Source organism: Podarcis gaigeae (assembly GCF_964106915.1).
Source record: "Podarcis gaigeae genome assembly, chromosome: 6".
NCBI classification, from domain to species: Eukaryota; Metazoa; Chordata; class Lepidosauria; order Squamata; family Lacertidae; genus Podarcis; species Podarcis gaigeae.
In genome coordinates this window covers 1,612,896-1,635,236 of record NC_139682.1, presented here as the reverse complement: position 1 = coordinate 1,635,236, position 22,341 = coordinate 1,612,896, and the positions used below count along the sequence as shown (strand labels likewise).

Below are 22,341 nucleotides of genomic sequence, written 5' to 3'. Positions count from 1 at the left end.
TTCTCTGCTTAGCGCTTAAGGTGCCCCCTCCCTTCCGGGGAAATTTGCCCTGGGAGCGTGTGCTTCACAAGCAGATGCAACCAACACATTTTTCACTGGCAAAGCGTTTCAGGAAGGTTGTCATCTCAGCTGGCGTAATTAGACTTCTGAGTTAATGGGCCATAAAGGCGGACAAGGAGACGTGTGCCACACGCAGGGCTTGCAAAACATCTGGCTGGCTGCCACTTCGGCCGAAGGACGTGTCCTCCTTCCCGCCCCAGGCAACCCCCGCCCCACCCAGGTATCCGCTCTGGGCACCAGCTGCCAGGAAGGTCTCCTGCACAAGGGAAGGGCAGGCAAAGAGTTGGGGGGATGGCGCTGAAGCATTTCCTCCTAGGAGAAGAATGCAGAGTGCAAAGATCAAGAATTTTGCAAGGAAGGAACCACAGCCTAGTGACAGAGCTTTGCATGCAGGAGGTCTCAAGTTCGTTCCCCAGCAATGTCTGCAGTTAAAAGGACTGGAAAACAGGTGATGGGAAAGAGAGGCAGAGAGACCACCGGCAAGAGCAGCTGCAGCTGGCCAGAGTAGACAAGACAGGAATGGATGGAGAAATAGTCTGACCTGCAACACGGCAGCTACCTATTTTCCTAAGCAGAGCTAAGAAGTGGCTGTTTCAGGATCTCAAGACCATTGACAAAAGAAGTTCCAAGTCTGCTTCTGCATTAGCCTTTCATGAGGCTGTGCCTTTAGACCTTAAGGCTGCTGCATAATTGGATGTTTGCAACCTCACATCTCTGCAAAGGGAGGCTATTTGGGGGAAAGAGACGCTTATGAGAGGTGATACTCACCTCCCTAGGCCCAGAAAACAATGGAGGTGAAGCTGAAGGAGCTACTCCGGGAACCGGACGACTCTTCCCGTCTATTCCTCTCCTGCCTTTTCTTAATGGAAGTGATTCTACATGGTCTTGTTCAGTCCTAGCTGAATTGGATCCTTTCAGCTGGAGGGGCCAGGAACTGCAACTAGCACTCTCCACACGTACACACAAACACCCAGTGGATTCTGCCCGCTGTGTTTTGTAGCCCATCTTCCAAGGACATGAAATTTCGAAGTTCAATATTCTGTACAAACCCACATGCAAATTCCAAAGCACTAACCTACACAGAAAAAACACCATGAACTGCCCCAAACAGACACATTTGCACACTCAAATTATGTATCGCCTTTCCACCTAAGCTCAACGTGGCGCACAGCGGTTCCCCTCTTTACTTAATCCCCACAACAATCCTACGAGGTAGGTTATGCTGATCGGCAGTGACTGGTCCAAGGCACCCCAGTGGGTGAATGGGGATTTGAACCTCAGTCTCCCAGATGCTGATTTTAATGTATGGATGTTAATATCATGCTTGTATAGCAACACAGAAATACACACACACACACACACACACACACACACACACACACACTGGCAACAAAACTCTACTCTAGGGTAGCAACACTCTGAACCAAGCTATAGGGAGACAGACAGAGTCTGATCTCCGTGCTGCACTTATTACCTCAGAAACAAACACAAACACTGCTAATAAGAAAGTAAAGCTGGTTCCAGACTTCAGTTCCCAGTGGCGCTATTTTTATGAAGTTTGCAGCAGCAAATATTACAGTTTCAAAGAGCCTAATGGAAATCACCATGCTTGATGATGACTTTGTGAAATCCCACCAGGGTATAGAATTGCAACTGCTCCCCCCCCCTCTCTCTTACACACACACACACACACACACACACACACACACACACACTGTTCTACATTAGTTCATCATTCTCTGCAAGTGTTCAACCCCAGAACTGCTGCTCTTCTTCCAACGACCTTGCACAATCCATTTCTTTCCACTACGGGCTCTTGGACTTGCTTCCAATCCAACTCATGCAGGCGACAGTTGGTGCACTGAAAAAGGCTGGAGCTGGTGGGCCATCTTCAATAATTGGCCGCTCCTTCCCTCCAGTGCTTGGGCTCAGCCGGACAGTGAACCTGAAGAAGACCCAAGGTGCATCGCTGCTATCCAAGGCAAGCTTGAGGAAATGCTCTTTGAGACACACGCACTGCTGCTACGGTCTAGCATTTCAGGTACTTCCCAAACTCCAAATCCCAGCCCTTGAGGAAGTGAGCCCCAAACCTGAGCAGGTGGTTAAAAAGGAGGGAAAGAACCGGAAGCCATCTCTGAAGCAAAGTCAGATGCAGAAAGCAGTAGAAAGGAGAGGCAAGAGTTTGGGAAAGGTTCAGAAAAGAGAAACCAAAATGATCAAGGGGGTGGAGAAAGGCTGCAACGTTTGTGACTTTTCAGTTTAGCGGAAAGGTGACATTATTGCATGGAGAAACGGGATAGGGAAGAGAGCTGCTCTTGTACTCTAATCCGGCTTGCTGGTTTCCCATTGAGGCATCTGGTCAGCCACTGTGAGAACAAGATGCTGGACTAGATGGGCGAATGGCTTGAGTCAGGAGGCACTTCTTACATTCTTGCTCCACGCTGAAATGTATTTGAAGGAAGTATGCATGGGCTAGTGGTTGATGGCTGAAGGTCTGGCCTTATTGTCTTCAGTCCACAATCTCAAGCATCTCCAGTAAGCAGGGATAGCCAAGCCCCCCGAGCCTGAGATCCTGGAGAGCTGCTGATGGTGAGAACAGACACTAATAGGCTTAGATGGACTAAAGGCCTGGCCTGGCCAATATCCCTTGCAGTGCTCAAATTATGCACCAAGAAAAGCCAGCTTTCTGTAACCTGCAGAAAGCACGTGCCTTGAAGCAAAAGCAGGTGTATATTTTTTGTTCGTTTGAAAGAATAGTTTCTGCTTCTTACTGGTCCAGGGGTAGGGGGAATAGCTCTGAACAGCATGGAAGAGACATCCCTCCCCCCGCTGATGCCAGATCTTGCTGCTCAGCTGACCCAGCTCATTTCTTCTCTTTTCCTTTCCTCACCTGCCCCCTCTTCTCCATCACGCTCTGATTTCTGCAAGGTATTCTCTGCCTGCACTTTGCCACAGCTCCTGGGAACAGGCTTTCAAAAACATCAAGCGGCTGTTCTGAAGCAGAGTTTTCTTTCGGGTGCCGATTTCTGGGTCCGCTTTCAAATGCTGCATTTTGCAGAATCACACCACGCAGGTCCCTAAGCGTGGATGATGGGGGCACAGGGGCTGGATGAACACGGGGCCTGTGGAGGGGTGGGGAGAGGTGCTTAGAGCTGGCAGGGATGCTGGAGGAATTTCGAAGCAAAGTAGATCCAAGCTCAGTGGTGAGATTTTGTAAACACCACCAAAAACCATCAAGACACACATTTTAATCCTTGTTTAACACAAAGTGCCTGTTAGTGAACAGCTTAATGCCATTCTTTAATTTAAATGGCATTGAGTGTTTAAGGCTTTATAGTCTGGCAGGAAAAAAAATCCTCTTTGGAGATTTCTGGCTCAGAAGGGTAGGTGGCATGTATACACACAAACACCATCCTAACACATGGAGGACTTTGCACCTCTCGGGGTCCAGCTAGGTGTTGCATGCAGGTACTATCCCAAAGGCTCTGATTAAGCAGGAAAAGCTGACTCCGAAGAGGAACAGCGATAAGGAGCGATGCCAGATCCAAGATGCCCATGTTGGGGTTTAAAGCCCTAAACATCTCAGGCTCCAAATACTTGAAAGACGAGAGCACCCTCCCCACATCATATAAATTCCCAGTGGATGCTGAGGATGACCTCTTTACAATGGCCTCTGACACCTGAGAATTTGTGCTTTTAGGAGCCGCCCTATTCTTGTGACTGTAATTAGTTTTGAATTGTTTTTAATACAGCGTTTTTTAAAAGTTGCTGCTATCTGCTCTAGGGCCTTAGGGTGAAGGGCAGGTGAGAAATCTTCATAATAATGGCCTTACAAGTGGGCGGTGTTGCTAGCTGATTTTATAGACACAAAATCCTATCGAGCTGCCATTCATTCATCAAGGACCAGCAACGCAGAGCAATTCCTTTCCAAGACTAAGGCTTCAACAATAAGAGCAAGTACTGACTCTGAGTGCCCTTTACCTATATCTGAACCATGTCTTTTCTCAGTAACCACCTGTTTACCAACTTTTCAGACAATGGTGGTGCCAAAAGCACAGTTTGAGTATGACTCAGGGTGACTTAAGATCTTAAATTCCGTACGAGAAGACGACATAGGAGGAAGGAGGCAATGAAGAGGCCGCTGCTAGAAGAGGAAAAAGGTGCTGCATTCTGTTCTTTAGCAACGTCCTCTGAATTTTAGGTGTTTCCTGACACCCATGAGGTCAGCAATGAACTAGGCACAATGCGACTGAGGTTCATTATAGCATGCAACCCAGCAGGAATCCCTGGGAAAACTAGAACACCTGCCTTTGCAAGCACCATCAAGAATGCAAAAGGAAGGTCCTGGTGGATCTTTGGGAGTGGAGAAGACAGTGACATGAGATCTTGCATGTAAGAATCCTGCAGCTAGTCTTTTGAAGATGCTGCTTGGGAGGGTAAGGGGGTCTGTAAGGGAGGGAGATTTTGTGGGCTGCGCCATACAGTAACTCTGACGAGGACAGATGAGAGCAGACCAAAGCGGTTAAGTTGATGGACACGCCAAGGGACAAACTGAGCCCAGAGGGCTCTCTGAGTGACATCTGTTGGAGGCAGAATAACATTGGGCTTGATGGCCAGCTGTTTTGAGCTTGTAAATATGCTTGCACTATAGCACAATTAGCCTTCCTTTTCATGCCCCCGCCCAGATTTCACTAGGGTCGTTCTATTCACTATTCCAGTGTACAAGGGGGTCACATCTGAGCACTGGAGAGAAAGCAACTCCCAAACCAGGTCAACTGGGATTAACAGCTCCAGAGAATTCAGAGTTTTGCCTTCCCAAAATGGGCATTGTTCTGATAGATTGCTCTTTCTCAACCACTAAGCTGGGCTGACGCCCAAACATCCAGCGTTAGTTCTATACAGTGGTACCTCCGGTTACGAACTCAATTCGTTCCAGAGGTCTGTTCTTAACCCGAAACTGTTCTTAACATGAGGTGTGCTTGCGCTAATGGGGCCTCCCGCTGCTGCCACCACGCGACTTCCACTCGCATCCCGGGGCAAGGTTCGCAACCAGGAGCATCTACTTCCGGGTTAGCGGAGCTCGTTACCCGAAGCGTTCATAAGGAGGATGGTACGTAACCCGAGGTTCCACTGTAAATTTTAAAGACTAAAATATTTTGTGGACACTACAGGATCGCATACAAAGCAGGGGGCAAGCTCTGCATCCATTGCTTACATCAACTGAGTTGAAGATGGTCCAGCTGTGAATATAGGGCCCAGGTGAAAACGATGGCCCAGCCGTGGCTCGTGTGGGGCACAGGATTCAGATTCAGAAACGGCTAGACCTAGAGACCCTCTCAAGCCATCTATGCCTATAGCCCTGCTGGGTTGTCTGAGCACAAGGAGAAATCTAGCATGGCTTGGGAAGGATGTGAAACTGCTGCACCACACACAAACACACATGTACACACACTCCTTCATCAGTATAATGGCCAGCCAAGCTTTAGGGAGGCCGGTTAAACATCTCTATTAACTGGAATTGCTACAATCTCAACAACTCACCTGCCCAGTGATGCAAAACAAAGAAAATTGAACCCACCAAAAAATAAATTTTAAAAAACCCACTATTTTAAGTCTATCAAGTCCACTCCTGGATTCTGTGAATCCTGCCCTCCTCCTCCTCCTTCTTCTTCTTCTTCTTCTTCTTCTTCTTCTTCTTCTTCTTCTTCTTCTTCTTCTTCTTCTTCCTGGGAACCTTAAGTGACAGGCAGGGCCTGGGAAACAAAACTAACCCATTCTCCCCTGTAACAACCTTCACTCATTGGATGCCCTCTTTCACCAACCAGGGTGGTGAGCTGCATGCTGGGTGCAAGGAAAGCTGTACCCCTGCCAAGTCTCCCATGGTTCTATCCCACCCCATCTCAGAAGGAAGTGAAAACTCCACTTTGCCATACAGAATTGGCTGCCTCTGTGTGGCAAGCAGGCCTCCCTCCTCTTCCCACCCCAAAAGCTACCATCCATGATGGCAGCTTTCCAAAGCCTCCTGGTGCTCTGCCTGGAGTCCTCTTTGCACCCGTTCCCAGCAGAGAATCCAAGGCGTAGAAACTCAACTGGGCAGCTATCACAGCCCTGTGAAAACGTGTCTTGCCAACCCATTGCCTTCATTAATATAATGTTATCGCGTTCCTAATGCTGGTGCTCTAAAGCAAATGTTCTGTTACCAGCTCACCCACTGGCACATTTTTCAGCAGGGAAACAGCTGCTCGCTGAACCAGTCACACGCACACCCGCCGCCCCTCGCCCCCAAGTGCAATCTTGTCAACAGCACAACACAGGCTTCTGCCCTCTCCTTTTCCAGCAGGCAGAAAAAACACACATCTCTCAGCTTATGTTCTGCTCTGGAGAAGTAAGGAGGGTGTGGGAAAGACACCCCATCTCTCCATTTGGAATGTGCATTCCGCTGCGATTTTTGCGGCACTTGTTTTTTCAGTGCATCAAACAATACTGTCTACCTGGTTTGTGTGTGTGTGTGTGTGTGTGTGTGTGTGTTTAATGGATAATCCTCACTAGTCAGTGGTGACTCATTTTCATTCACCACTGCCTGCCACAGGAGGGTCAGCCTTTCCTGCCAGCATCTCCACCCCTTGGCAGTAGCGGCAGTGCCGACGCCGAGACCAGCGGCAGATCACGTTGGTGGGGCTTCTGGATCTCCTCCAGGGAGCGGGCGGCTGGGTGGTGGAAGGAAACCGAGAAGGGGATGGAGGGGGAACACAGGAGAGTCACAAGCAGTTTGTGCCTGCGACGCCTGATGTTCACGTCACACTTCAGTGCGCGGAGCCAGGAAAAAACACGGCTTTGGAGGTGACATTTGCAGTTGGCTCATTACTCTTTTCAAAAGAGCCTGGCATCAAAGAGACAGCTTCAAACGGCAGGCTCACATGCACATATGCAGGAGCTAATTAACCGCCATGCTGGTAGCAGCCAGAGAGGAGGAGACGCTGGCAAGCGACTCAGAGTTACAAGCGCTTCCTGGCGGCGCAAGTCCATTGAGGCTGCACTGCAAACTATGAGGCTGGCGAAGGGTTCGTGGTCAGCAAGGTAGGCCGTGTGGGATTAAATCCTACCTTCGTGCTCCTTCTCAGAGGTCCCAACCTTCTTTATTTTCTTGGGGGACTTCATGAAGAGCGGAAAGATGGTCCGAAGGCCGAGGATGTCAACAAACTTGTGGCAGTTGTCTGCTCCCTCGGGCCCAATCATGGCGTGGTCCAAAACCTTCAGGGCACTGCTCCGGGAGATCTTCTTCTCTCTGTAGAAGCAGAAGGACTTTTGTCAGTGAACTGGGCAATGCACTTTGCCACAAGATACAGAAGGTTTTCCTCAGCCAGTAGGATGAGCCTGCACGCAATGATGAACAAGCAGCAAAGTTCAGTCTTAGTCCGCAGAAGAGAGAGGATCGGAGCACTCTCTATTTTGGTTTGGCCACTGAGACACAGTGAACTTCTCTGCCTCCTTTCCTCTTGTACCAACAGCTAAAATGTATTGTTTGATGTATTACAGTATTTTAATATTTTTTTGGAAGCCGCCCAGAGTGGCTGGGGAAGCCCAGCTAGATGGGCAGGGTATAAATAATAAATTATTATTATTATTATTATTATTATTATTATTATTATTATTATTATTATTATTATTATTATTATTAGGGCACACTTGCTCTTTTAGGTCCACCGCATAAGTAAGCACCAATGAATGAGAAATTTGCTTGCACATCAGTAGGCAAGAAACCAATCCTTTCACACAGTTAGAATCAGAAATCTGTAAGTCGGAAGGGACCCCCAAGAGCAATCAAGTTATCTTTTTTTTTTTTTTGGTAGATAATTTTATTGATTTTTTCACAGTTAATTTCCACAATTAACCACAAAAAACACCCCCCCATCCCCATTCACAAAAACATTTCAAAACCTTATCTTTGATGTTCTTTAGACCTCATGACTTCTCTCCATTCTCTCTTCTGGTTCTGTATATTAACAAAATTCTGCATTTTCATACACAAACTTCATCAGTTCTGATTCTGATTCTAACAAAATTCTTCTGCATTTCCTTACGCATACAGTGGTACCTCGGGTTAAGTACTTAATTCATTCCGGAGGTCCATCCTTAACCTGAAACTGTTCTTAACCTGAAGCACCACTTTAGCTAATGGGGCCGCGATTTCTGTTCTCATCCTGAAGCAAAGTTCTTAACCCGAGGTACTATTTCTGGGTTAGCGGAGTCTGTAACCTGAAGCGTATGTAACCCGCGGTACCAATGTACTTCGTCAGTTCTTCTTCTTCTAATTTTATCCAAATTTTGCTGATTGCAAGTGTGTAATCTGAGCCTGCCAATGTATCAATTTATTTACATTACTTTGCACATATACAATAAGTATTTCCCATTCTTTTCCCTAACCTTGGCATATTTAAATTTCACTGGAAGGCGACTATCAGTTAAGTCTGATTTAAAGTCCTGCTCACCTTCCTCACAGTCTCCTCTTAGTCTCATAGGCTGCAATTCCTGCCTCATTTAAGCCACCAAGGCATTCCCAAATGTTTTCTGCCCACCCCCCATGCCATCCATATCTGCCCTTAGTGTCTCCTGCTATTTCTTCATATCAATCACAATTTCCATTTTACTAAAAATTTCCTCTAGCCCTTGCATCAAGTCCTACACCACATCTGTTTCCTTTGTCACTGGTTCTACCTTAATAATCAGTTTTGTCACCATTTTGGTATTTTTGTCCAAGAGCAAGCAAGTTCAACCCCCTGCAATGCAGGAATCGCAGCTGAAGAATCCCTGACAGACGGCCACCCAACCTCTGTTTAAAAACACTACTGATCATCATTTGGCACTTTCAATTTGGAGGATGGATGGCGGCTAACTGATTGAGGTTGAATCCTGACAAGACAGAAGTACTGTTTTTGGGGAACAGGAGACGGGCGGGTGTGGAGGACTCCCTGGTCCTGAATGGGGTAACTGTGTCCCTGAAGGACCAGGTGTGCAGCCTGGGAGTCATTTTGGACTCACAGCTGTCCATGGAGGCACAGGTCAAATCCGTGTCCAGGGCAGCTGTGTACCAGCTCCATCTGGTACGCAGGCTGAGACCCTACCTGCCCGCAGACTGTATTGCCAGAGCGGTGCATGCTCTAGTTATCTCCTACATGGACTACTGCAATGCGCTCTATGTGGGGCTATCTTTGAACATGACCTGGAAACTACATCTAATCCAAAATGCGGCAGCTAGACTGGTGACTGGGAGCGGCCGCCGAGACCATATAACACCGGTCTTGAAGTACCTACACTGGCTCCCAGTACGTTTCCAAGGACAATTCAAAGTGTTGGTGCTGACCTTTCAAGCCCTAAACGGCCTCGGTCCAGTATACAGGAAGGAGCATCTCCACCCCCATTGTTCTGCCTGGACACTGAGGTCCAGCGCTGAGGGCCTTCTGGCGGTGAGAAGTGAAGCTACAGGGAACCAGGCAGAGGGCCTTCTCGGTAGTGGCACCCGCCCTGTGGAACACCCTTCCACCAGATGTCAAAGAGAAGAACAACTACCAGGCTTTTAGAAGACATCTGAAGGCAGCCCTGTTCAGGGAAGCTTTTAATGTTTAACAGACTACTGTATTTTAATTCTTTTTGGAAGCTGCCCAGAGTGGCTGGGGAAACCCAGCCAGATGGGCGGGGTATAAATAAATAAATTATTATTATTATTATTATTATTATTATTATTACTACTACTACTACTACTACCTTAGTGCTTTACAGTCTTCATTGTGCTTGTGACCATAGGGCGGATCAATGCTCTACCCATTTCACAGATGTGGAAACAGAAGCTGAGAGAGTGAATAGACCAAGACTGCACAACAACCACATGATGGAGATGGGACCCATGTCTCCCAGTTCCAAGTCCAACTGTCTATATGGAGAACCCCAACCATCTCAGTGCCTGAGTTGGAACCCTTTCAATTCCAAAGCTCGATTTTGTACTCTACTCCAGCTTTCTTCAACCTGCTACCCGATCCAGATGGCTTGGACTACAACTCCCATCAGCCCTAGTCGGAATCTGGAAGGCGCAAGGTCAGGGAAGGCTAGGCTAACCTTTCGAGAGAACCTGGACTGTCAGCTGCACACAACCTCCCTTTCTGAAGCCAAGAGAGATTCCTTTAAGCTGTATCCCCAGTACAGGGGAGGGTGGAAGTCAGCCACGATTACAGTCTAATTCTCAAACATGAAACAGAGTGCAAATTTATTTCACACAAGGTGTTCTTGTTGTTTTATTGACCTTTTGTACATGGGGACTGGGTCTCCCCTCTTACAGCTGTAACTAGCAAGAGGGATGAGGCGCAATGGATATGTCAAGCGAGGGGGAAGCACTCCCTACTCATAGCCATATTGATCCGCTAATAATGTTTCATATTTCTTGTATGGCAGCTACATGTGTGTGCAAGGAAGCAGAAACGGGGAATGGAGGAAAGGAAGAAGCCACATTCAGGCTCTTACACCTGCTCAATTCCGTTTCACATTTTCATTTCAAACGTACGCTTAAAGCATGCAATATGTGAAGTGGCCCTTTATAGGATGCCATCCTCTCACACCCCCAGAACCCAGCAACCCACAATGGTTTACCAGCAAGCAACTTAATTATTTTAGGTGGATGTGTGTTTTTCTTCCCTGTGTTCAAGAGCAAAGCTGGAACTCAGCCCTCACTTTGGCCTGTGAATGCAGAACACCAGTAAGCAAATCAGCCAGGATTTTCTGCCTTTTTCCATGGCTGTTGCCAGCAGCAGGGAATGAAACAGGCACTTCGCAAAATGCTGCTGCAAAATGCCACTGCGGACGTATGTTTGAAATTCATGCCAACAAAGAGAATGCAAGGAAGCGGGCGTTTGATTGCCGACACAGCTCCATTCAGCAAAGCACAACTCCCAATTTGTTCGGGGGCGGGCGTCCGATTTGGAGAAACAAAAATCCTGAAGCAAAACCAAAAGAGAAGAACAGCCACCAAGATGCTTGAATTGGAACATGAGCAGATGAGAGGAAGGGAAGAAAGAGGATGAACAAACCTTGGCAGCTTCTTGCAAGTCAAAGCCAACTCCTTCCAACACGACGCTAAAAAGGCCGGCACAGCCTCACGCTGGGCCCAGCCAAGGAGGGTCAATTCCTTGCCTCCTTGATCCCAGAACACAGGGCTGCGTTGCCAGAGGCAGACGTCAGGCATCCTGCTTGCCCTGTGCTGTGTAGGGAAGCCTCCAGGGAAGCCAAGAGGGCAGAAGGAGGAAGAGGAGCGGGATTAAAATTGCACACATGGTAGCGGCAAAGAGCAGCAGCTTCAGGATTAATTCCTCCACCACTGCCCTTCCATAAAGCGCCGTCCAACTTGCCCATGCCCAGAGTGCCTTTCTGCCTCGTGTTTCACAGCCAGTGACACAAATCATGCAAAAGAGGGGAAGGGAATTGCAAAATATGATGGCACATGGGGTATGCATTAGACTGCAGGTCTGCGGAATCATATGACTGTAGAGTTGGAAGCATAGCTGTCAAGGTTTTCCTTTTTTAAAGGGAAATTCCCTTATTCCAAATAGGATTCCTCACAAGAAAAGGGGAAAGTTGACAGCTATGATTGGAAGGGACCCAAGGGTCATCTAGTCCAACCTCCTGCAACGCAGAAATCACAGTTAAAGAATCCCTGGCAGACAGCCACCCATCCAAGCAACCAATCACAGCTGCACCCTAGAGAAGGCGCTCAAGACGGCACACGCACGTCACACTCCATGCCTCCATTTTATCCCAACAAAAATTCTTCAATGTAGGTGACGCCACTTCTGAGATCTTAACACCAAGAGGTAAACCGAGAGGTAAATTATTGCAACTTAAATGTGCAACCATATTGCCCAGCTGCTTTATTAGAAGCCTGCCCTGATTCATCTATTAAGAATACTTCTACACCCCTTTTCACAAGATGTCTCAAAGGAGTGCGCAATGTAAAGCAATACAGAAAGCTACCCAAGAAATCTGCACCTTGTACGGTGGAGCAGGCCAAGTGAGTTGATGCTTGGATAGAACGTCACTGTAAGACGAACCCATTTCACAGGCTACCCTTTTGAGTGCTCAGCAGGGCAGCACAGAGCGCTTACAGGAAGGAGCCTGCTGTGGAAAGTAATCCACTCACCTCCTCCTCCCTCTCCTGCCCTTGCCACTTCCAGCTCTCCTTCACCTTGCTAGCGGCAATAATAAAAGGCTAAAAAATAAAGTTCAGGTTTTGGCTGGAGAACTTCAGGACTCCTTTTTCGGGGGAAGTAATTGCATATTGATCAGCATTTAGGCAGGTTGCAGGGAGCTGATCTCTGGAATATTCATTGGGTTTAAGTTCAGGCTTGTAGAGATCAATAGCTGTTTGACTGGACTGTCTCAGGTTGATTTTATTTGAAATATTTATTCTACTAGAGGGCAAGCAGTTTATCTTAGTCTCATCTTGGGCTTATTGAAATCTCTCTTGGGTGAGAACTAATTCAGACACCACAGCCTGGGAGCCTCACCAAACGAGCGACTGACCTGGACCTTAAAAAGACCAGGAACAAACTCATTGCACTGACAACTTCCTGGCACTGGAAACCCACCAGGCCAAGCACAACTCATGCGAAGGCTCAAAAAACCTCCTGGCTTTGGTACATGTCCAAAACTGAAAGAAATGGGGGTGGTGATATAATAAGCACCCAGCAGGTCACCAAGCAAAGCTAGTGGACTGCCTTTGGCTTGGCGAGTCACAAGTTGTGCAAGCAGGAGAGTGAAGGTGGATCAGCCTCCAAGATGGAGAAGAGGACAGTCACAGGGGTGGCGATGGTGGCGGGGGGTTCCAGAAGGAGGCCGTCCAAAGAGCGCTTCAAAAGAAACCCAGAAACCACTCTTGGTGGACTATATGCTACATGCTCTGCAGCTGCTAGGAGTCAAGGGCAGGATTTGACCACAAGAGCAGCCCTCTCCCCTCCTGTGGCCTCCAGCAAGTGGTCTTCAGAAGCACTGCTGTCAAACCCTGCCCTTCCTTGTTCCTGTCAGGAAGGAAGACAAAAGACCCCAAGAAACTCCCCCAAGGCAGGGTACCAGAAGCCAAAGTCACTTCACCGAAGGACTGTTATCGCAGGATGTTTGCAGAAGGGTGCGCATTAGGAAACAGTGGCGCGAGGCTCTGATTCTGCTAGATAAACACAGCATGAGGCTGTGCTGAAAGGAAATTTCAGTAGATACACATTAATTTTCGGGTTTCCAAGGAGCTGATGTGACATGAAAACAAGAGACGTAATGAAATATTTTTGCAGGGGCTGCTGCAGTGCGTTCTGCATGCAAACGCACTCCTGACTTTCATGCGTTATTCCTGACTGGGCCCACAACCCTCTTGCAGCCAGCAAAGGTGGTCAAGGGAAGCCACCACAAATGGCTTTGCAAGAGATCCTCCCCACCCCACCCTGCCAAGAAAAGCTTTATGAACCTTCTCCCCCACACTCACTATGTGTCTCCATTTCCCCTATGTGTTTCCTGGCACTTAAAAGTCAAGACAAGCTCATTCCCTGCTTGCTATAAATACAGGGTGAGGCCTTCCCAGGTAGCTGCTTGAGAGAAGGAGGGTTTCTCCTCCACACAAGAAGGGGTGTAATAAGTCTCGTGCCAATGCTCCCAAGGCACTTGACAATGCGGTTCTCTCTTTCTCTCTCTCTCTGCAAGCCTCAGAAGGACACCTCACTTTCTCTCCTGGAAGCCTCAGGCAGCTCCCAATCTGGAGAAAGAAATTGAATTGTGCTTGGGGAGAGACCTTAATTGGATGTGACATTTCTAAACCTCCAGTTGGAGGCCACCAACCTGCAAACTGCATTTGCTCATTTGCAGCCAAGGCAAATACGCTCCCCACTGATGGAATGGAGTGCACACATGCAAGCAAGCAATCTCGCCTCCTCCCTGGCCTGGCCTTCTCTCCTCCTCCTCCTCCTCACGTGGGACACATCCAATTTACAGGAAGGTGGTCCGAGGGCAAAGGCCCTCCCCACGTCCCTTGCTGAATAAGCAAACAGGAATCCCACCCATGCAGACTCTTCACATTTGGACCAAAAATGATGCGGCTCCTTCCAGCGGCCTCCCCTTGCCCTTCACAGAGAGAACGTGCCCCATCTCCATACGGATGAGGCACTCTTAACTGCCCCGGCCCCCTTCAGTTCACAGGATCCACATTCACTACAGAAAACATTGCTTTCTTGCCACTGAAACAAGCGACCTCAGTGCACTCTAGGTGTAAGTAAAACCAGCGGAACTGGTATTCCAGCAATACCAGTTGTGGGAACCACTTTGAGGGGGGTGTCCTTGTGCTCGAATCCTGCCTGTGAATTAGCCACTGTGGGAACAGTTCGCCCCAGCCTGGTCCAGCAGGGCTCTTATGTTCTTGTGCAGAGTCAGACTCATCAAGCTGTCTTCTTCAAGTGGGAGGAGCTCTCCTAGGCCATCTAGAAATGGTTCCTGCCCATGACCAGCTGCCAAAGACACCAGCAATTTAACCTGAGCCGTTCTGTGTGCAAAGCATGCATTTCACCACTAACCTATGGACCATTCCTCCAGCATGAAGGGAAGGATATATGCCAGAGTTTAATTCCTTCCCCTCTAGAACATGGAAGATTTAGAGTCCAGATTCTCACAACTTGCTGCACCAGGTTCACCTCTACCCAGTGGCAAAACCTCTCATTGAAGCTAGTGGAGTTTGAGGAGGAGGCGAGGTTGGGTCAAGTTATACCATGATGATGATGATCTGCCCTTCATCACCGGGTCCAGGACAGGACACAACCATTTAAAATTCAGATTTAAAATGAAAGAGATTACAGGAAAAGGGTAGGTCCTGAAAACACGCATCTCAGGTGTCCAAGGTACAGGTAGAGGTGCATCTTCAGCAGTCACCAAAAGCTGTAGAGTGAAGAAGCCAGATGCACCTCTGTGGGAAGGGAATGGCACAACTTAAGGACTGCCGCAGAGAATGCCTCTCCAAGACTAACCCCTCCCCAAACTTCTGAGGGAGCTGGAACTAACAATGGTCTCAACACCCGAGAGGGTTTGCAGGGAAGGAGGCGGTCTCTAGGGTACCTGGGGCCTAGCCCTTTAGGGCTTTGAACACTAATGTGAGTTTCTTGAATTGAACGGGGCAACGAACTGGCAGCCAATGCCGCTGTCTTAGAACAGGAGCTGCAGGGGTTCTGAAGGCAACTCAGCCAGGAATCGGACCGCTGCATCTTGGACCAGCTGGAAGTTTCAAGAGTCGTCTTCAAGGGCAACCCCAAGTCGCCACACTGCAATAATTTGGTCCAGATTCTGTGGGCTACAACTGCAGTCAGTCCCAACCAACGGCCAAGTATGATGCAGCTGCAATCAACAGCATATGGAAGCATCATGTTGACTGTGCCCTGGCCTTTAGTATTTGGAGGCCGTGACTTTGTGCCATCTGAAGACTCACGAATACAGCAATGGGAAATGGCTGCGCATTTTGGGTTGTGCACACACAAACACCCCATGCCTAGCCATCCCTATCAGGGAAAGAGACGTCCCACTCCATTCTATGGTGGAGGCAGAGGTGCTACAGCAGCAGCAGCAACAGATGGGGCTGCTGGTTTATTTACGCTTTGCCCTTCAGAGCTCCTTTTAAATGCAGCTGCGTCCAGGGAGACATTTTCTCCTTGTTGTTATTTGCCAGCTAGTACCAGGGAAGAGAAGGGGGGTGAACAGCACAGTCCCCTCCCCACTCCACCCAAAAAAGGAAGGGAAGCCATTAAAAAAAATAAAAATTAAAATGCAAGGTCCCACCCATATGGCTCAAGGACTCCAGGTGATTAGTTCTGCAAGGCTAGCCGTGCAAGCTTAGCGTTCAGAGGAGAAAAGGACGGGAAATCCAGGAGGCGGGGGGGGGGGGGGAGAGAGAGAGAGAGAGAGAGAGAGAGAGAGAGGAGAAGCCTCCCTCTTGTTCAGGGTTTCAGAGCTTTGCAGCTTTGCTTTAATTAGCCTTAAGAAAACTCAGCACTCCGGTCTGAATAATAATCCACGTTCCTGGTTATTTATTCAGTTCCCTACTGCTGCTGCCGTTGCACATTACCAGCCTTAGTCTGCAGGAATAGATCATTTCTTGCCAGCTAGCACTTGCCAGCCGCCTCTCTGCGCCGCTCAGCCCACCCAGGGAAAGTGAGCGAGTGGGCGGGCAGGCAGGAAGCCCTGGGCAGGGCACGGTTTCGGGACGGGCAAGGAGAGATGGATGCCAGAGGGGGCAAGGAAGGCATCGAGGCTGGGACTTGGGCACGCAAGGGGGAACGAAAAAATGGGAGGAGGGTCCGGAAGCTTGTTTCATTTAAAAAGCTCACTCTTAGCAGGGTTAACAGAAGGGGGGAGAAAAAGGGAGGCAGAGCTTTTTAGCTACCTCCACAGAATGTCTCTCCGTAGCCACTTGTGGGACTCGCAAGAAACAATGATTGAGCGGCCAGCAAAAGCCTCCAGCACAAAGCCTGGTTGGCAGCACTTTGATTCCAGCTGTGAATTTTGGACATGCAAAAGACAAAGAAGTCTAACGTGAGAAGTGTGTGTCTTCTGTACGCCGAGAGGAAGTGGGCTGCCATTCAGACCCACCTCCCTCACAGACACCGTAAGGCTCCGAATACAGGCACGTGTGGGGTGCCTTCAGTCCAGTACACACACACCCCGCCCCAAAACACAAGCCGTTTGCACAGATGCCTTTGCTGCTGTATATGAAAACATCTCTGGGAGAGCAGGAGCTGGCGGCAGAGGGAGGTATCTCCAAATGGGCCTGCAGTGACCACCATCAACATCTCAGGGTGCCATACAGGCCTTCAGTCTAGTACTTAAGAAGAACATCTGCCGGATGAGGCCAATGGCCTCCCAGTGGACAACCAGACGCCCCAATGCGAAATGCACAAGTAGGATTGGAGCTCAAAAGCAACTCTCCCTTCCTGTGGCTTCTGGCAGCTGGTATTCAGAAGCATCCAGCGTCCCATCCTGGCTAGTCAGCCTCTCCATCGCCCTCTCCTCCATGCAGCTGTCTAATCCTCTTTTCAAGATATCCTCCTTGTCACAACAGCTCCACCAGCTATCGGTCAGTTTCCAGCACAATTCAAAGTGCTGGTTCTGACCTATAAAGCCCTATACGGCTTAGGTCCAGGCTTTCTGAAGAACCGTAATATTCCGTATGAACCTGCTCGGGTTTTGAGATCTTTGGGCACAGGCCCTTCTCTCAGCCCTGCCACCTTCACAGGCACACTTGGTGGAAGGGGGCCTTCTCGGTGGTGGCTGCTATCAGGAAACTTTGGAACTCCCTGCCTAGAGAAGATAGTCCTTTTGCTGGGAGCTGAAGGCTTTCTTGTTCCAACAGGCTTTGGGGAACTGACTGTTTTTAACAAAAGGCCTGGTCCTTTGCTGTTTTTATTGTAATGGTCTGTATATTCTAACAGGGCATACATACACAGGCACATACTGTTAATGTTTAATTGTTTTTAAATGATTGTTTTCGGCCCACTATGTTTTTATCTGTTTCTGTTTTAGCTGTGAGCAGCCTTGAGTCCCTGGTCAGGGAAAGAGAAGGGATCGAAATGAATATAATACTAGTACTAATACCCAACCCCTAGATATATTGGGGGGGGGGAGTTGTGGGGAGGAAGGTCTCGCTGCCACAAGGGGCCAGGCACCATGTCTCATGTCCGCCAGTTTTCACCTGAGCATGAGGTTCATCAGCTGCAGCCCCTCTCCCTTTAGGAAACGGTCCCGGTTGGAGCTCAGCATCAGCGAGGAGCAAAGGGAGTCAAAGAGGTTCTCCATCATTTCCTGCTCTTCTGCCGCACCAGGGTTGTGGCGCTTGAATACCTGCGTGGGGAGGAAGCCGGAAGGCTTTGTTGTCTGTCTCGTCCCTCCTCGAAAAGCAACACCCCCTAAAACAATCTCATAAATATCAGCCCCCTAATTACTGACATCCGAGTGCAGTGAGGAAAATAAACTAGGGCAGCAAAGGAAGACATAGGCAGGGGACCCACAAGGTCATATCCAGCTTTCACTGGGAGGCGGGGCTGGTCTGCTCATCGCCAGCACCACAAGGAGGTTCCTTAACAACCTGCATGCAGGAAGCTTTTTTAAAAAGGCATTCTGCGCTGACACGATGGCCGAAACAAGGGATCATGGAGGCTTCCGGGAGCAGCCGTGGGTGGGTGGGTGGCAGTGAGGGTGGTGTAATAGTATCAGACTAGGACCTGGGAGGCCAGGGTTCAAATCCCCACCACTCGGCCATAAAGCTCCCTAGATGTGACCTTGGGGGCTACTCACTGCCTCTCTCAGCCTAGCCTACCTCCCAGGGTCATTGTGGGGATTAAATGAAGAGGGGGAGGACCATGTGTGCCCCACCTTGAACTCCTCAGAGAAAAGGGGATTTGGGTGGCACTGTGGGTTAAACCACAGAGCCTAGGGCTTGCCGATCAGAAGGTGAGTGGTTCGAATCCCTGTGACGAGGTGAGCTCCCGTTGCTCGGTCCCTGCTCCTGCCAACCTAGCAGTTCGAAAGCACGTCAAAGTGCAAGTAGATAAATAGGTACCGCTCCGTCAGGAAGGTAAACGGCGTTTCCGTGCGCTGCTCTGGTTCGCCAGAAGCAGCTTAGTCATGCTGGCCACATGACCTGGAAGCTGTACGCCAGCTCCCTCGGCCAAGAAAGCGAGATGAGCGCCGCAACCCCAGAGTCGACCATGACTGGACCTAATGGTCAGGGGTCCCTTTACCTTTACCTTTATAAATGCAATGAAATAAATAAAGCAAGTAATGGCAAAGAGCCCCTGGTGACCAAATTCTCCATGAATGCCCCAGGAGGTTGGACTAGACCCCTTCCAACTCTACAATTCTATGGTTCTTTTAAAGTCATCCAAGCTGGCAGCAAGCAAATGGGGCTGTGCCCCCCTCAGGATGGCAGGCATGCGCCTGGAAGCGCATATATGCTGTGAAGCACCTGCCGTTGCCACTGCTGGGAGCTGCTCTCTGCTCCTGCCCTTCCTCCCCGGTTCTAAAAGCCTGGCTCTGGGGCTCCCAATGGCAGGGAAGATGGCAGCGAATTACTCACAGATAACTGCTGAAGCAGCACATCGATTCCATCCAGTTCCCCGAGCAATTCCCTGTTGTCTACAGGAAGAGAGAGGGGGGGGGCAGAATGAAGCCAACTGTCAGATTTTACAGCCATCTAACACCGATATATCAGCAAACAAAATCAATATGGCTTGACAGAGTACAGAAGCTGCGGAGAGAAAGAGGAGGGAAGGAGACAGAGAGTGAGCAGAAGGAAAGGGAAGCCAAAGGCAGGAGGGGCGAGGCACCGATGGGGAGGGAAACAGAGAGAGAGAGAGAGAGAGTGAGTGAGTGCAGAAGCTGTCATGATCTGAAACAAGCCAGAGGCACAGCCCAGCAGAATACCAATCCGCCCAGGTCAGCTCTCTCACCGTCCTTATTCTGGAGGAGGATGGCCAGGACCTCGCTGCAGTAGAGCTTGTTGGCGTCAAAGGGCATCTTTGCCTGTTGGAAGAGTCAGAGCAGAGAAGCCGGTCAGGTGAGAGCGTCAGGAGAGCACCTGCTAGGCCAGGAACAGCATCCTGCTCCCTCATGGAGGCCAACTGTGGGAAACCAGAGAGCAGGATCCGGGCACGAGAGCACTCAGCCTTCCTGTGGCTTCCAGGAATTTCCTCTGCGAATTTGTCTCATCCTCTTTTAAATCCTTCCAGGTTGGTGGCCATGGCTGCCTCCAGTGGGAGGGAGTTCCACCGCTTAGCTATGGGCTGTGTGAAGGAGGACTTTCTTTTGTCTGTCCTGAGCCTTCCAAAATTCAGCTTCGCTGGCTGTCCATGAGTTCTTGTGTCATGGGAGAGGGAGGGAAACCTTTCCCGAGCCACTTCCTCCATGCCATGCGGGATGTTATCAAATTCTATCATGGCGCCTCTTAACTCTCCCTTTCTCCAAACTGGGAGAAGAACCCTGGGAAGGTCACCAGATCACTGCCCCACGAACAGGCAAGCTGCCCATTAATGACCCTCCTCTATACCGGGATGTCTCTGCCACATGGTCACATTTCATCCAACCCAGCGGAACCCTCTGGTGTGGGAAGTAAGAGGGGAAAGGTGTGGATCCTGCACCGAGGACTGGGAATTTTAAAGGTGGCGAGGCGACAGTGGTGCTCGAAATGGAGGAGCTGCATTGCTATTTCTAGATGCCCCAGTTTCTAAGACATTGAGTTAGCAGGATAATTACAAAGCAGAGACCAGTTTTATGCTCAAGACAGACTTGCGTAGAATAAAATTAGAATAGTGGCTTGCGGGGGGGGGGGGGAGCAGAAAACGTAAGTTCTGTTATCACCTGCAACCAGCAAATTACAAATTGCTTCTGCTAACAAGTGCATAGGGTCACAGAGGAACATTTATGGGTTTCTGCAGCAGGCGGCATATTCCTTACAGGAGTGCGCAAGGGGACCTGTGGCAGCCAGAGAGCAGGAGAAGATGGAAGGACAATGGCTCTGCTCAAACGAAAAACTGGGCCCTTGGGCATTCCTGGTTCAGCCAGCTTATCTGAAAGGAAAGGCATGAAGGACAAGGATAGCACAGACTAGGGGCACACTGCCTTCATCTGCCTCCTCATCCCAAAAGAAAACACTTCTTCACACAGCGCAGAGTTAAACTATGGAACTCCTTGCCACTGGAGGCAGGGATGGCCACCAACTCGGGTGGCTTTCAAAGAGGATTGGACAAGTTCATGGAATCGGAGAGGGCTGCTGATGGCTCCTAGCCAAGATGGCTCTGCTTTGCTCTCCACAGTTGGAGGCAGCACTGCTTTAGAACACATCTAAGTTCTAGGACCTCTCCTGGTATCGATATGAAGTTGACCGGTAAGTCGGTAGTACCTAAGTCTTTCCCCCTTTTTAAAGACAGGGACAACATTTGCCTGCCTCCAGTCTGCAGGGACTCCGCCTGTTCTCCAAGAATTCTCAAATATTATTGACTCTGAGAATAAATCTGCAAGCTCCTTTAGTACCCTTGGGTGAAGCTCATCAGGCCCTGGAGATCCGAAGTCATTTAAAGGAGGTGGGAGAAGAGCTGACAAGGAAACACCTATCTTGGGTCGCAGCTCCCTCCTTGCACCACAGGCTGAGAGCTAGCCAGGGGAAGCAATAAAAAGGGAGGACAAGAGGTGCTAAAATCAGTGTCTGGCACATGAATCAGGAGAGGCCTGGGTGACTTGCCTTCAGCCTCTTGAGGAGCCACTGCATGAGGCCCTGCTGGGCAGCGTCTGAGCACATCTCTGGCCGGAACTCTGCCATGTTCTCAATGATAGCTTTGGAAGGAAGGGCAGGGAAGGAACAGGTAAGAAAAAGAAAGTTACGGCATGGTTTTATTTCTTTTACAGATATTAAGGCACATAGTGACTCTGTGCTGTCACAGTACATGCAAATTTCTGGCTCATTTAATACTATATAGAAACTTTATTCTCGATTAGGATAGAACTCACAGATGAAGAATACTTTCATATTTCATATTATTTGTAAAGGGAATCTTTGTATGACTTAATACTTTACCATCCCTCTTTGGAGTTGCTCTTTATATTTGAACTATTTGCCTCCGGAGCTGGGACACTTTATGATTTAAACTTTTGATTCTTGGTGTGGGGAGGGGTTTCATCTCGTTAAGATTGCACTTTGGGGGCAGTTAATAAATCAACAAAAATTAAAAAGGAAATAAATATCCAGGTTTAAACCAGAATTCATAATTATGAACGCACACACCCTACCCAAAAAACCACCAGCTGCTCTTCTTGAATTGGTAAAAAGCCTTACATAGCAGAGGGTCTATTGTTTCTGTGGCGTTTTTTCCTCTGTCGACAAACCAACCAGCTCTGACACAAGGGCCATTACTTTGGGGTCATTCTTTGCAATGTCGCCCAGGAAGCGCGATTCTGTGTCTGGAAAAGGCATTTATTGGCTGCTGCTTGCTCTGTTTATGGGGAGAAGCAACTTACTTTTCTAGCAACCAAATAAAGTGAAGAACTCTCCATACACACAGAGAGAGATAACCTCAAGTTCCTGCATCCCCTGCCACTCCACCAGCTGCAAAACTCCGTTTTCATCCATCCACTTCTACATCTCAATAGCTATTGCACCCAGAAGGAATTTCAGATTCCCAGACTCCAGCACCAAGTCTTCAGGCATTTTCCTTCCCTCTTATCTCCTCTACA

At 49.0% G+C, this 22,341-nt stretch overlaps 1 protein-coding gene across 1 annotated transcript in view; it reads right to left on the bottom strand.

The window, feature by feature from the left end:
* CTNNBL1 (catenin beta like 1) overlaps positions 1 to 22,341 on the bottom strand; it is an 88,214-nt gene that overhangs the window by 30,271 nt on the left and 35,602 nt on the right. Inside the window, exons 7-11 of the mRNA XM_083744391.1 lie at positions 21,353 to 21,444; positions 19,566 to 19,638; positions 19,193 to 19,251; positions 17,810 to 17,958; positions 7,164 to 7,345 (exon numbers count right to left, since the gene is read on the bottom strand). Of these exons, the coding sequence (XP_083600517.1) occupies positions 7,164 to 7,345; positions 17,810 to 17,958; positions 19,193 to 19,251; positions 19,566 to 19,638; positions 21,353 to 21,444 (555 nt within the window). The remainder of the gene's footprint in view (positions 1 to 7,163; positions 7,346 to 17,809; positions 17,959 to 19,192; positions 19,252 to 19,565; positions 19,639 to 21,352; positions 21,445 to 22,341) is intronic.